The 12,102-nt window shown below is 46.1% G+C and overlaps 1 protein-coding gene across 1 annotated transcript in view; it reads left to right on the forward strand.

Annotated features, from left to right (window-relative positions):
• LOC140409438 (disintegrin and metalloproteinase domain-containing protein 9-like) overlaps positions 1-12,102 on the forward strand; it is a 956,416-nt gene that overhangs the window by 895,404 nt on the left and 48,910 nt on the right. Inside the window, exon 31 of the mRNA XM_072497871.1 lies at positions 9,129-9,288. Coding sequence (XP_072353972.1) covers positions 9,129-9,288 — 160 coding nt within the window. The remainder of the gene's footprint in view (positions 1-9,128; positions 9,289-12,102) is intronic.

Here is a 12,102-nt window from a genome sequence, read left to right on the forward strand (position 1 = left end):
TGTTTTAAGAAGCCCTCCTGGATGCTCCTTACAAACTCTGCCCCGTCTAAGCCCCTGGCACTAAGTGAGTCCCAGTCAATATTGGGGAAGTTGAAGTCTCCCATCACCACAACCCTGTTGTTTTTACTCTTTTCCAAAATCTGTCTACCTATCTGCTCCTCTATCTCCCGCTGGCTGTTGGGAGGCCTGTAGTATACCCCCAACATTGTGACTGCACCCTTCTTATTCCTGATCTCTACCCATATAGCCTCACTGCCCTCTGAGGTGTCCTCTCGCTGTATAGCTGTGATACTCTCCTGAACAAGTAGCGCAACTCCGCCTCCCCTTTTACATCCCCCTCTATCCCGCCTGAAACATCTAAATCCTGGAACGTTTAGCTGCCAATCCTGCCCTTCCCTCAACCAGGTCTCTGTAATGGCAACAACATCATAGTTCCAAGTACTAATCCAAGCTCTAAGTTCATCTGCCTTACCCGTAATGCTCCTTGCATTAAAACATATGCACTTCAGGCCACCAGACCCGCTGTGTTCAGCAACTTCTCCCCGTCTGCTCTGCCTCAGAGCCACACTGTCCATATTCCCTAGTTCTCCCTCAACGCTCTCACCTTCTGACCTATTGCTCCCGTGCCCACCCCCCTGCCATACTAGTTTAAACCCTCCCGTGTGACACTAGCAAATCTCGCGGCCAGGATATTTATGCCTCTCCGGTTTAGATGCAACCCGTCCATCTTATACAGGTCACACCTGCCCCGGAAGAGCTCCCAGTGGTCCAGATAACCGAAACCCTCCCTCCTACACCAGCTGTTTAGCCACGTGTTTGTCTGCTCTATCTTCCTATTTCTAGCCTCACTGGCACGTGGCACAGGGAGTAATCCCGAGATTACAACCCTCGAGGTCCTGTCTTTTAACTTTCTGCCTAGCTCCCTGAACTCCTGCTGCAGGACCTCATGCCTCTTCCTGCCTATGTCGTTAGTACCAATATGTACAACGACCTCTACCTGTTTGCCCTCCCCCTTCAGGATTCCCTCTACCCGTTCGGAGACATCCTGGACCCTGGCACCAGGGAGGCAACATACCATCCTGGAGTCTCTTTCACGTCCACAGAAGCGCCTATCTGTTCCCCTGACTATAGAGTCCCCTATAACTATTACTCTTCTGCGCTTTGACCCTCCCTTCTGAACATCAGAGCCAGCCGTGGTGCCACTGCTCTGGCTGCTGCTGTTTTCCCCTGATAGGCTATCCCCCCCGACAGTATCCAAAGGGGTATACCTGTTCGAGAGGGGGACAACCACAGGGGATTCCTGCACTGACTGCCTGCCCTTTCTGGTGGTCACCCATTTCTCTGCCTGCACCTTGGGTGTGACCACACTTACATAACTGCGATCTATGACGCTTTCCGCCACCTGCATGCTCCTAAGTGCATCCAATTGCTGCTCCAACCGAACCATGCGGTCTGTGAGGAGCTGCAGTTGGGTGCACTTTCTGCAGATGAAGCCATCCAGGACGCTGGAAGCCTCCCGGACCTGCCACATCTCACAGTCAGAGCACAGCACCCCTCTAACTGACATTGCGTCAATTAATTAAAATTAAAATTTGTCTTTTTTTTATAAATACTTTTTTTTTTTTTAAATTACAAAGTTACTGTCAACTATCTGTTTCCTAGCACTAGATTTCTAATAGAAATGCGATAGCTAACTATAATATCCTCCGATCTCTGGCTTAGATATCCTCTAAATTATAATTAAGTTATTATGTTTAATTAGTTCCCAAATAGTCAAAAAAATTTAGGTTAGAATCCCAACCAGCCACTCAGGTCACAGCTTTTCTGTCCCCCCCCGACACACACAATTTGAAAAAAGGTATAAAAGTAAAAATCACTTGCTTACCTTCTGAGATGTTCTCAGGTTCTCTCGCTGACAGAGACTGCTCCTCCACCTCCAATCCTTGGCCTGCACAATGCTAATAATATATAATATAATATGGCACTTACCTTCCACCAATGGGTCTTATTATTAGGTTAGAGGAGGAGGGTGGGTGGGAGACACTACACGTGTAGTGTCTCGGGTTTCCTCTCCACCAGAATTTATTGGGGGGGGGGGGACTTGCCAGAGGTCGAACTTCCGGTTCCCGCCGAAATCCAAAGGGCTGCTCCTGTAAAGGTAAGTGCTTTTAAACTCACTACTCACCTCCAAGAAGGCCCCTGCGCACCGCTGCCGCCGAAATCCAATGGGCTGCTCCTGTAAAGGTAAGAGCTTTTAAACTAACTACTCACCTCCCAGAAGGCCCCTGCGCACCGCTGCCGCCGAAATCCAAAGGGCTGCTCCTGTAAAGGTAAGTGCTTTTAAACTCACTACTCACCTCCAAGAAGGCCCCTGCGCACCGCTGCCGCCGAAATCCAATGGGCTGCTCCTGTAAAGGTAAGAGCTTTTAAACTAACTACTCACCTCCCAGAAGGCCCCTGCGCACCGCTGCCGCCGAAATCCAAAGGGCTGCTCCTGTAAAGGTAAGTGCTTTTAAACTCACTACTCACCTCCAAGAAGGCCCCTGCGCACCGCTGCCGCCGAAATCCAATGGGCTGCTCCTGTAAAGGTAAGAGCTTTTAAACTAACTACTCACCTCCCAGAAGGCCCCTGCGCACCGCTGCCGCCGAAATCCAAAGGGCTGCTCCTGTAAAGGTAAGTGCTTTTAAACTCACTACTCACCTCCAAGAAGGCCCCTGCGCACCGCTGCCGCCGAAATCCAATGGGCTGCTCCTGTAAAGGTAAGAGCTTTTAAACTAACTACTCACCTCCCAGAAGGCCCCTGCGCACCGCTGCCGCCGAAATCCAAAGGGCTGCTCCTGTAAAGGTAAGTGCTTTTAAACTCACTACTCACCTCCAAGAAGGCCCCTGCGCACCGCTGCCGCCGAAATCCAATGGGCTGCTCCTGTAAAGGTAAGAGCTTTTAAACTAACTACTCACCTCCCAGAATCATCCATATGTTTATCCAATAAACTTTTAAATGCCCTCAATGTTGGCGAGTTCACTACTGTAGCAGGTAGGGCATTCCACGGCCTCACTACTCTTTGCGTAAAGAGCCTACCTCTGACCTCTGTCCTATATCTATTAATCTATTACCCCTCAGTTTAAAGTTATGTCCCCTCGTGCCAGCCATTTCCATCCGCGGGAGAAGGCTCTCACTGTCCACCCTATCCAACCCCCTGATCATTTTGTATGCCTCTATTAACCTTCTTCTCTCCAACGAAAACAACCTCAAGTCCATCAGCCTTTCCTCATAAGATTTTCCCTCCATACCACGCAACATCCTGGTAAATCTCCTCTGCACCCGCTCCAAAGCCTCCACGTCCTTCCAAAAATGCGGTGACCAGAACTGTACGCAATACTCCAAATGCGGCCGTACAGAGTTCTGTACAGCTGCAACATGACCTCCCGACTCCGGAACTCAATCCCTCTACCAATAAAGACCAACACTCCATAGGCCTTCTTCACAACCCTATCAACCTGGGTGGCAACTTTCAGGGATCTATGTACAAGGACACCTAGATCCCTCTGCTCATCCACACTTTCAAGAACTTTACCATTAGCCAAATATTCCACATTCCTGTTATTCCTTCCAAAGTGAATCACCTCACACTTCTCTACATTAAACTCCATTTGCCACCTCTCAGCCCAGCTCTGCAGCTTATCTATATCCCTCTGTAACCTGCTACATCCTTCCACACTATCGACAACACCACCGACTTTAGTATCGTCTGCAAATTTACTCACCCACCCTTCTGCGCCTTCCTCTAGGTCATTGATAAAAATGACAAACAGCAACGGCCCCAGAACAGATCCTTGTGGTACTCCACTTGTGACTGTACTCCATTCTGAACATTTCCCATCAACCACCACCCTCTGTCTTCTTTCAGCTAGCCAATTTCTGATCCACATCTCTAAATCACCCTCAATCCCCAGCCTCCGTATTTTCTGCAATAGCCTACCGTGGGGAACCTTATCAAACGCTTTGCTGAAATCCATATACACCACATCAACTGCTCTACCCTCATCTACCTGTTCAGTCACCTTCTCAAAGAACTCGATAAGGTTTGTGAGGCATGACCTACCCTTCACAAAGCCATGCTGACTATCCCTGATCATATTATTCCTATCTAGATGATTATAAATCTTGTCTCTTATAATCCCTTCCAAGACTTTACCCACTACAGACATGAGGCTCACCGGTCTATAGTTGTCTCTGCTCCCCTTTTTGAACAAAGGGACCACATTTGCTGTCCTCCAGTCCTCTGGCACTATTCCTGTCGCCAATGATGACATAAAAATCAAAGCCAAAGGCCCAGAAATCTCTTCCCTGGCCTCCCTGAGAATCCTAGGATAAATCCCATCAGGTCCCGGGGACTTATCTATTTTCAGCCTGTCCAGAATTGCCAACACCTCTTCCCTACGTACCTCAATGCCATCTATTCTATTAGCCTGGGGCTCAGCATTCTCCTCCACAACATTATCTTTTTCCTGAGTGAATACTGACGAAAAATATTCATTTAGTATCTCGCCTATCTCTTCAGTCTCCACACACAATTTCCCATCCCTGTCCTTAACTGGTCCTACTCTTTCCCTAGTCATTCGCTTATTCCTGACATACCTATAGAAAGCTTTTGAGTTTTCCTTGATCCTTCCTGCCAAATACTTCTCATGTCCCCTCCTTGCCCGTCTTAGCTCTCTCTTTAGATCCTTCCTTGCTACCTTGTAACTATCCATCGCCCCAACTGAAACTTCACACCGCATCTTCACATAGGCCTCCTTCTTCCTCTTAACAAGAGATTCCACTTCCTTGGTAAACCACAGTTCCCTCGCTCGACGCCTTCCTCCCTGCCTGACCGGTACATACTTATCAAGAACACGCAGTAGCTGATCCTTGAACAAGCCCCACCTATCCAGTGTGCCCAACACTTGCAGCCTACTTCTCCACCTTATCCCCCCCAAGTCACGTCTAATGGCATCATAATTGCCCTTCCCCCAGCTATAACTCTTTCCCTGCGGTGTATATTTATCCCTTTCCATCATTAACGTAAACGTCACCGAATTGTGGTCACTGTCCCCAAAGTGCTCTCCTACCTCCAAATCCAACACCTGGCCTGGTTCATTACCCAAAACCAAATCCAACGTGGCCTCGCCTCTTGTTGGCCTGTCAACATATTGTTTCAGGAAACCCTCCTGCACACACTGTACAAAAAACGACCCATCTATTGTACTCGAACTATATCTTTTCCAGTCAATATTTGGAAAGTTAAAGTCTCCCATAATAACTACCCTGTTACTTTCGCTCTTATCCAGAATCATCTTCGCCATCCTTTCCTCTACATCCCTAGACCTATTAGGAGGCCTATAAAAAACTCCCAACAGGGTGACCTCTCCTTTCCTGTTTCTAACTTCAGCCCATACTACCTTGGAAGAAGAGTCCCCATCTAGCATCCTCACTGCCACCGTAATACTGCTCTTGACTAGCAGCGCCACACCTCCCCCTCTTTTGCCTCCTTCTCTGACCTTACTAAAACACCTAAACCCCGGAACCTGCAACATCCATTCCTGTCCCTGCTCTATCCATGTCTCCGAAATGGCCACAACATCGAAATCCCAGGTACCAACCCATGCTGCCAGTTTCCCTACCTTGTTTCGTATACTCCTGGCATTGAAGTAGACACACTTCAAACCACCTACCTGAACACTGGCCCCCTCCTGCGACGTCAAATCTGTGCTCCTGACCTCTATACTCTCATTCTCCCTTACCCTAAAACTACAATCCAGGTTCCCATGCCCCTGCTGCATTAGTTTAAACCCCCCCAAAGAGCACTAACAAATCTCCCCCCCAGGATATTTGTGACCCTCAGGTTCAGATGTAGACCATCCTGTCTGTAGAGGTCCCACCTTCCCCAGAAAGAGCCCCAGTTATCCAGAAACCTGAGTAGACAGACAGACATAGATGGATATCGACCGTTACTGACAGATATAGATTGAAACTGACCATTACTGAAAGATATGGACTGACACTGACCGTTACTGATAAATATAGACTATTACTGTCAGATATAGATTGATACTGTCCGTTAATGACAGATATAGACTGACACTGACGATTACTGACAGATATAGTCTGACACTGACCGTTACTGATTGACACTGACCGTTACTGACAGATATAGACTAACACTGACCGTTACTGACAGATATAGTCTGACACTGACCGTTACTGATAGATATAGACTGATTGTGACCTTTACTAGCAGATATGGACTGATCCTGACCGTTATTTATAGAGACAAACTGACACTGACCGTTACTGGCTGACACTGACCGTTACTGGTAGATATAGGCTGACACTGATCTTTACTGATAGATATAGACTGACACTGACCTTTACTGACAGATATAGACTGACAATAACCGTTCCTGACTTACAGTTACCGTTACTGCCAGATACAGACTGGCACTGACCGTTACTGACAGACCCTGACCGTTACTGACCGACACTCACCGTTACTGACATGTAGACTGACACACACCGTTACTGACTGACACTGACCATTACTGACAGATATAGACTGATAATGACCGTTACTGATAGATATAGACTGAGACTGACCGTAAAAGACAGATATAGACTGACACTCACCGTTACTGATAAATATAGACTGACACTGACCGTTACTTACAGATACAGACTTAAACTGACCGTTACTGACAGTTACTGACTGAGACTGACCATTACTGACAGATATAGACTGAGACTGACTGTTACTGACAGATACAGACTGACACTGACCTTTACTGATAAATATAGACTGTCATTGACACCTTTACAGACTGACACTGACCGTTACCGACAGATACAGACTGACACTGACCGTTACGGATAGATAGAGACTGACACTGACCGTTATTGATAGATATAGACTGAAACTCACCGTTACTGGCGGATATGGACTGATACTGACCGTTACTGATGGAGCAAAATGACACTGACCGTTACTGACTGACACTGACTGTTACTGATAGATATAGACTGACACTGACCGTTGCTGATAGATATAGACTGACACTGACCGTTACTGGCTGACACTGACTGTTACTGATAGATATAGACTGACACTGACCGTTACTGGCTGACACTGACAGTTACTGATAAATATAGACTGACACTGACCGTTACTGACAGGTGTAGACTCCCATTTAATAAGCAATCAATATGACAATGAAAATCATTTCTGGATGCTCTTTCTTCACCCCCAGCTTCACCCTCGCCTCTGACTGTCACTGATAGTCATCAATTTCTGATCGTTTTTTTAAGGCGGATGGTCATCTACTGATGTCATTTCCTCTTTGGTTCACTGTTATGTCGATTATTTGTGGAATAGGCCTCTCATTATAAAAGTTCCAGCTGTTGCATTAATTTCTATGATCTTATACTAAGATGAGAGGAACCATAAGATGGAATACTCTCCAATTTTCTGGATGAGCGCAGCTCCAACAACACTCAAGACGCTCGACACCATCCAGGACAAAGCAGCCGGTTTGATTGCTCCCCTTCCACAAACACTCAAACCCCCTACCAAAAACAAACAGTGTCAGCCGTGTGTGCCATCTACAAGATGCACTGCAGTAACTCACCAAGGTTCCTTAGTCAGCATCTTCCAAACCCACGACCACTGCCATCTAGAAGGACAAGAGCAGCAGATACCTGGGAACCCCACCACCTGGAGGTTCCCCTCCAAGTCATTCACCACCCTGGCTTGGAAATATATCGCCGTTCCTTCACTGTCACTGGGGCAACATCCTGGAGCTCCCTCCCTAACAGCACAGTGGGTGTACCTACACCTCAGGGGCTGCAGCGGTTCAAGAAAGCAACTCACCCCCACCTTCCGAAAGGCAATGAGAGATGAGTAAAACTGCTAGCCTAACCAGCGAGGCCCACATCTTGTGAATACATTTTTTTAAAAACAGAAGATGATCTCTTTGTCCACTTATTTGATACAGAGAGCTTCGGGAGTCAAGTCTCAGCGATTATCATTTGGACATATTGTGCGAAAAACAGATTGGTGCAGAGACATGCTCTAGAGTTCTCCTGAGGTCAAGCGCAATCGATATTTTCCAACAATATGTTTTGGTTAAGGGAACAGTCTTTTAGTGTATGTTTTGTCATGGCTGCTAGTGGTTGGAACAATTATTTAACAGTGCAAAGTGGCATACAGCCTTAAACTGATCAGAAATTAGTTATTTCAGGCATAAAATTGAGACAAAATATGTATAAAATCAATGCTTAATGGTAATTCATGTCTTAAAGCTGAGGTAACAAGACACAAGTATAAAGTGCACCATGAGACATTCACTTGATACATGTTAGTAAGAAAACTGCTGATGGAACTTTACATATACAATGTCCTACATAGGCCTGTTGTTTGAAGTTTTAAAATTCACTCAATCAGTCTGGGCTTTGCTGGCGAGGCCAGCATTTATTGCCCATCTCTAATTGCCCTCGAGAAGGTGGTGGTGAGCTGCCTTCTTGAGCCGCTGCAGTCCATGTTGTTCGGATGAGACCAAGAAATGACCATCAATTGTTGTAAAAACCCATCTGGTTCACACTCGTCCTTTAGTGAAGGAAATCTGCCGTCCTTACCCGGTCTGGCCTACATGTGACTCCAGGCCCACTGCAATGTGGCTGACTCTTAAATACCTTCAGAAACAGCCGAGCCAACCACTCAGTTCAAGAGCAACGAGGTGGTGGGCAGCAAATGCGAGTCCAGCCAACGGCACTCACAATCCATGAAAGGATTTTTAAAAACAAACTTTCTCAAACCCATTTTACATTTCAATCTTTTCTCAGTTTTGATAAAGGGTCACAGTCTGGAAATGTTAATCTCTTTCACAGATTGTGTCAGTATAATCAGTTTTAGACTTGTGGCATTGGCAATACTTTCCTGTTTGTCCCAGGGGATTGGGCGACACAAGTCAATGATCAGCAACTATATGCAAACTATTGCCTAATTGCAGGGTAAATCTTATTAATGAGCTGATGCCTGTGTCGTATCATTGGGAATGTTGGAAATGCCTGACCTATTTCTCTTCTCTCCCCCAGATAAAGAAACTCGAGATAAACTTGCCCCAACACTCATTGTGCCCATATTGACACTGGCAGTTTTAACCTATGTTGCCTCGAAGATTCTGGCAAAGGAAGGGATTGTGTGTCAGAAACCGAGTTTATACTCTCCAACTCCAAATCTGACTTGTGATATTCGGTAAGAAATCCTAGAGCTGCAGAGAAATCCCAGAGCTACAGAGAAACCCCAGAGAACAAGGCTTCCACAAACCGCCAACTTCTAAAACAATCACAATATGTAGCTGGGGCTGCTAATGGGGGGTGGACCGGGATAGAGACTGGGGAATTGCTCCGGAGAGGGACTGGGAAAAGGAGAGAGATTGGGAAATGGGATCAGGATTTTTTTTGGAGCAGCTTGTGACAGAGCTGACTAGGGAACAGGCAATTCTGGGTTTGGTGATGTGTAATGAGGCAGACTTGATTAGGGACCTTGAGGTGAAGGAACCCTGAAGGAGCAGTGACCACAATATGAATATTGTGGCTGGTTTAGCACACTGGGATAACTCGCTGTTTTTTAAAGCAGACGAAGCAGGCCAGCAGCACGGTTCAATTCCCGTACCGGCCTCCCCGAACAGGCGCGGGAATGTGGCGACTAGGGGCTTTTCACAGAAACTTCATTGAAGCCTACTTGTGACAATAAGCGATTTTCATTTTCATTTTTTTCATTTCAGTTTGAGAGGTAGAAGCTGGAATCAGACTATAAGACCAGAACACCATAAGACATAGGAGCGGAAGTAAGGCCATTCGGCCCATCGAGTCCACTCCACCATTCAATCATGGCTGATTTCAACTCCATTTACCCGCTCTCTCTCCATAGCCCTTAATTCCTCGAGAAATCAAGAATTTATCAACTTCTGTCTTAAAGACACTCAACGTCCCGGCCTCCACCGCCCTCTGTGGCAATGAATTCCACAGACCCACCACTCTCTGGCTGAAGACATTTCTCCTCATCTCTGTTCTAAACTGACTCCCTTTTATTCTAAGGCTGTGCCCCCCGGTCCTAGTCTCCCCTGCTAATGGAAACAACTTCCCTACATCCACCCTATCTAAGCCATTCATTATCTTGTAAGTTTCTATTAGATCTCCCCTCAACCTCCTAAACTCCAATGACTATAATCCCAGGATCCTCAGACGTTCATCGTATGTTAGGCCTACCATTTCTGGGATCATCCGTGTGAATCTCCGCTGGACCCGCTCCAGTGCCAGTATGTCCTTCCTGAGGTGTGGGGCCCAAAATTGCTCACAGTATTCTAAATGGGGCCTAACTAATGCTTTATAAAGCTTCAGAAGTACATCCCTGCTTTTATATTCCAAGCCCCTTGAGATGAATGACAACATTGCATTTGCTTTCTTAATTACGGACTCAACCTGCAAGTTTACCTTTAGAGAATCCTGGACTAAGACTCCCAAGTCCCTTTGCACTTCAGCATTATGAATGTTGTCACCGTTTAGAAAATAGTCCATGCCTCTATACTTTTTTCCAAAGTGCAACAACTCGCACTTGCCCACGTTGAATTTCATCAGCCATTTCTTGGACCACTCTCCTGAACTGTCTAAATCTTTCTGCAGCCTCCCCACCTCCTCCATACTACCTGCCCCTCCACCTATCTTTGTATCATCGGCAAACTTAGCCAGAATGCCCCCAGTCCCGGCATCTAGATCGTTCATATATAAAGAAAACAGCTGTGGCCCCAACACTGAACCCTGCGGGACACCACTCGTCACCGGTTGCCATTCCGAAAAATAACCTTTTATCCCAACTCTCTGCCTTCTGCCTGACAGCCAATCGTCAATCCATGTTAGTACCTTGCCTCGAATACCATGGGCCCTTATTTTACTCAGCAGTCTCCCGTGAGGCACCTTATCAAAGGCCTTTTGGAAGTCAAGATAGATAACATCCATTGGCTCTCCTTGGTCTAACCTATTTGTTATCTCTTCAAAGAACTCTAACAGGTTGTCAGGAACGACCTCCCCTTACTAAATCCATGCTGACTTGTCGTAATCTGACCCTGCACTTCCAAGAATTTAGAAATCTCATCCTTAACAATGGATTCTAGAATCTTGCCAACAACCGAGGTTAGGCTAATTAGCCTATAATTTTCCATCTTTTTCCTTGTTCCCTTCTTGAACAGGGGGGTTACAACAGCGATTTTCCAATCCTCTGGGACTTTCCCTGACTCCAGTGACTTTTGAAACATCATAACTAATGCCTCCACTATTTCTTCAGCTATCTCCTTTAGAACTCTAGGATGTAGTCCATCTGGGCCCGGAGATTTATCGATTTTTAGACCTCTTAGTTTCTCTAGCACTTTCTCCTTTGTGATGGCTACCATATTCAACTCTGCCCCCTGACTCTCTGGAATTGTTGGGATATTACTCATGTCTTCTACTGTGAAGACTGACGCAAAGTACTTATTTAGTTCCTCAGCTATTTCCTTGTCTCCCATCACAAAACTACCAGCGTCATTTTGGAGCGGCCCAATGTCAACTTTTGCCTCCCGTTTGTTTTTAATGTATTTAAAGAACATTTTACTATCATTCCTAATGTTACCGGCTAGCCTACCTTCATATTTGATCCTCCCTTTCCTTATTTCTCTCTTTGTTATCCTCTGTTTGTTTTTGTCGCCTCCCCAATCTTCTGACTTCCCACTACTCTTTGCCACATTGTAGGCTTTCTCTTTTGCTTTGATGCATTCCCTAACTTCCTTTGTCAGCCATGGCTGCCTAATCCCCCCTTTGATAACCTTTCTTTTCTTTGGGATGAACCTCTGTACTGTGTCCTCAATTACTCCCAGAAACTCCTGCCATTGCTGTTCTACTGTCTTTCCCACTAGGCTCTGCTCCCAGTCGATTTTCGCCAGTTCCTCCCTCATGCACTTGTAGTTACCTTTATTTTACTGTAACACCTTTACATCTGATTCTACCTTCTTTCTTTCAAATTGGAGATTGAATT

This window comes from Scyliorhinus torazame, chromosome 3 (genome assembly GCF_047496885.1).
Source record: "Scyliorhinus torazame isolate Kashiwa2021f chromosome 3, sScyTor2.1, whole genome shotgun sequence".
In the NCBI taxonomy this organism is placed as follows: domain Eukaryota; kingdom Metazoa; phylum Chordata; class Chondrichthyes; order Carcharhiniformes; family Scyliorhinidae; genus Scyliorhinus; species Scyliorhinus torazame.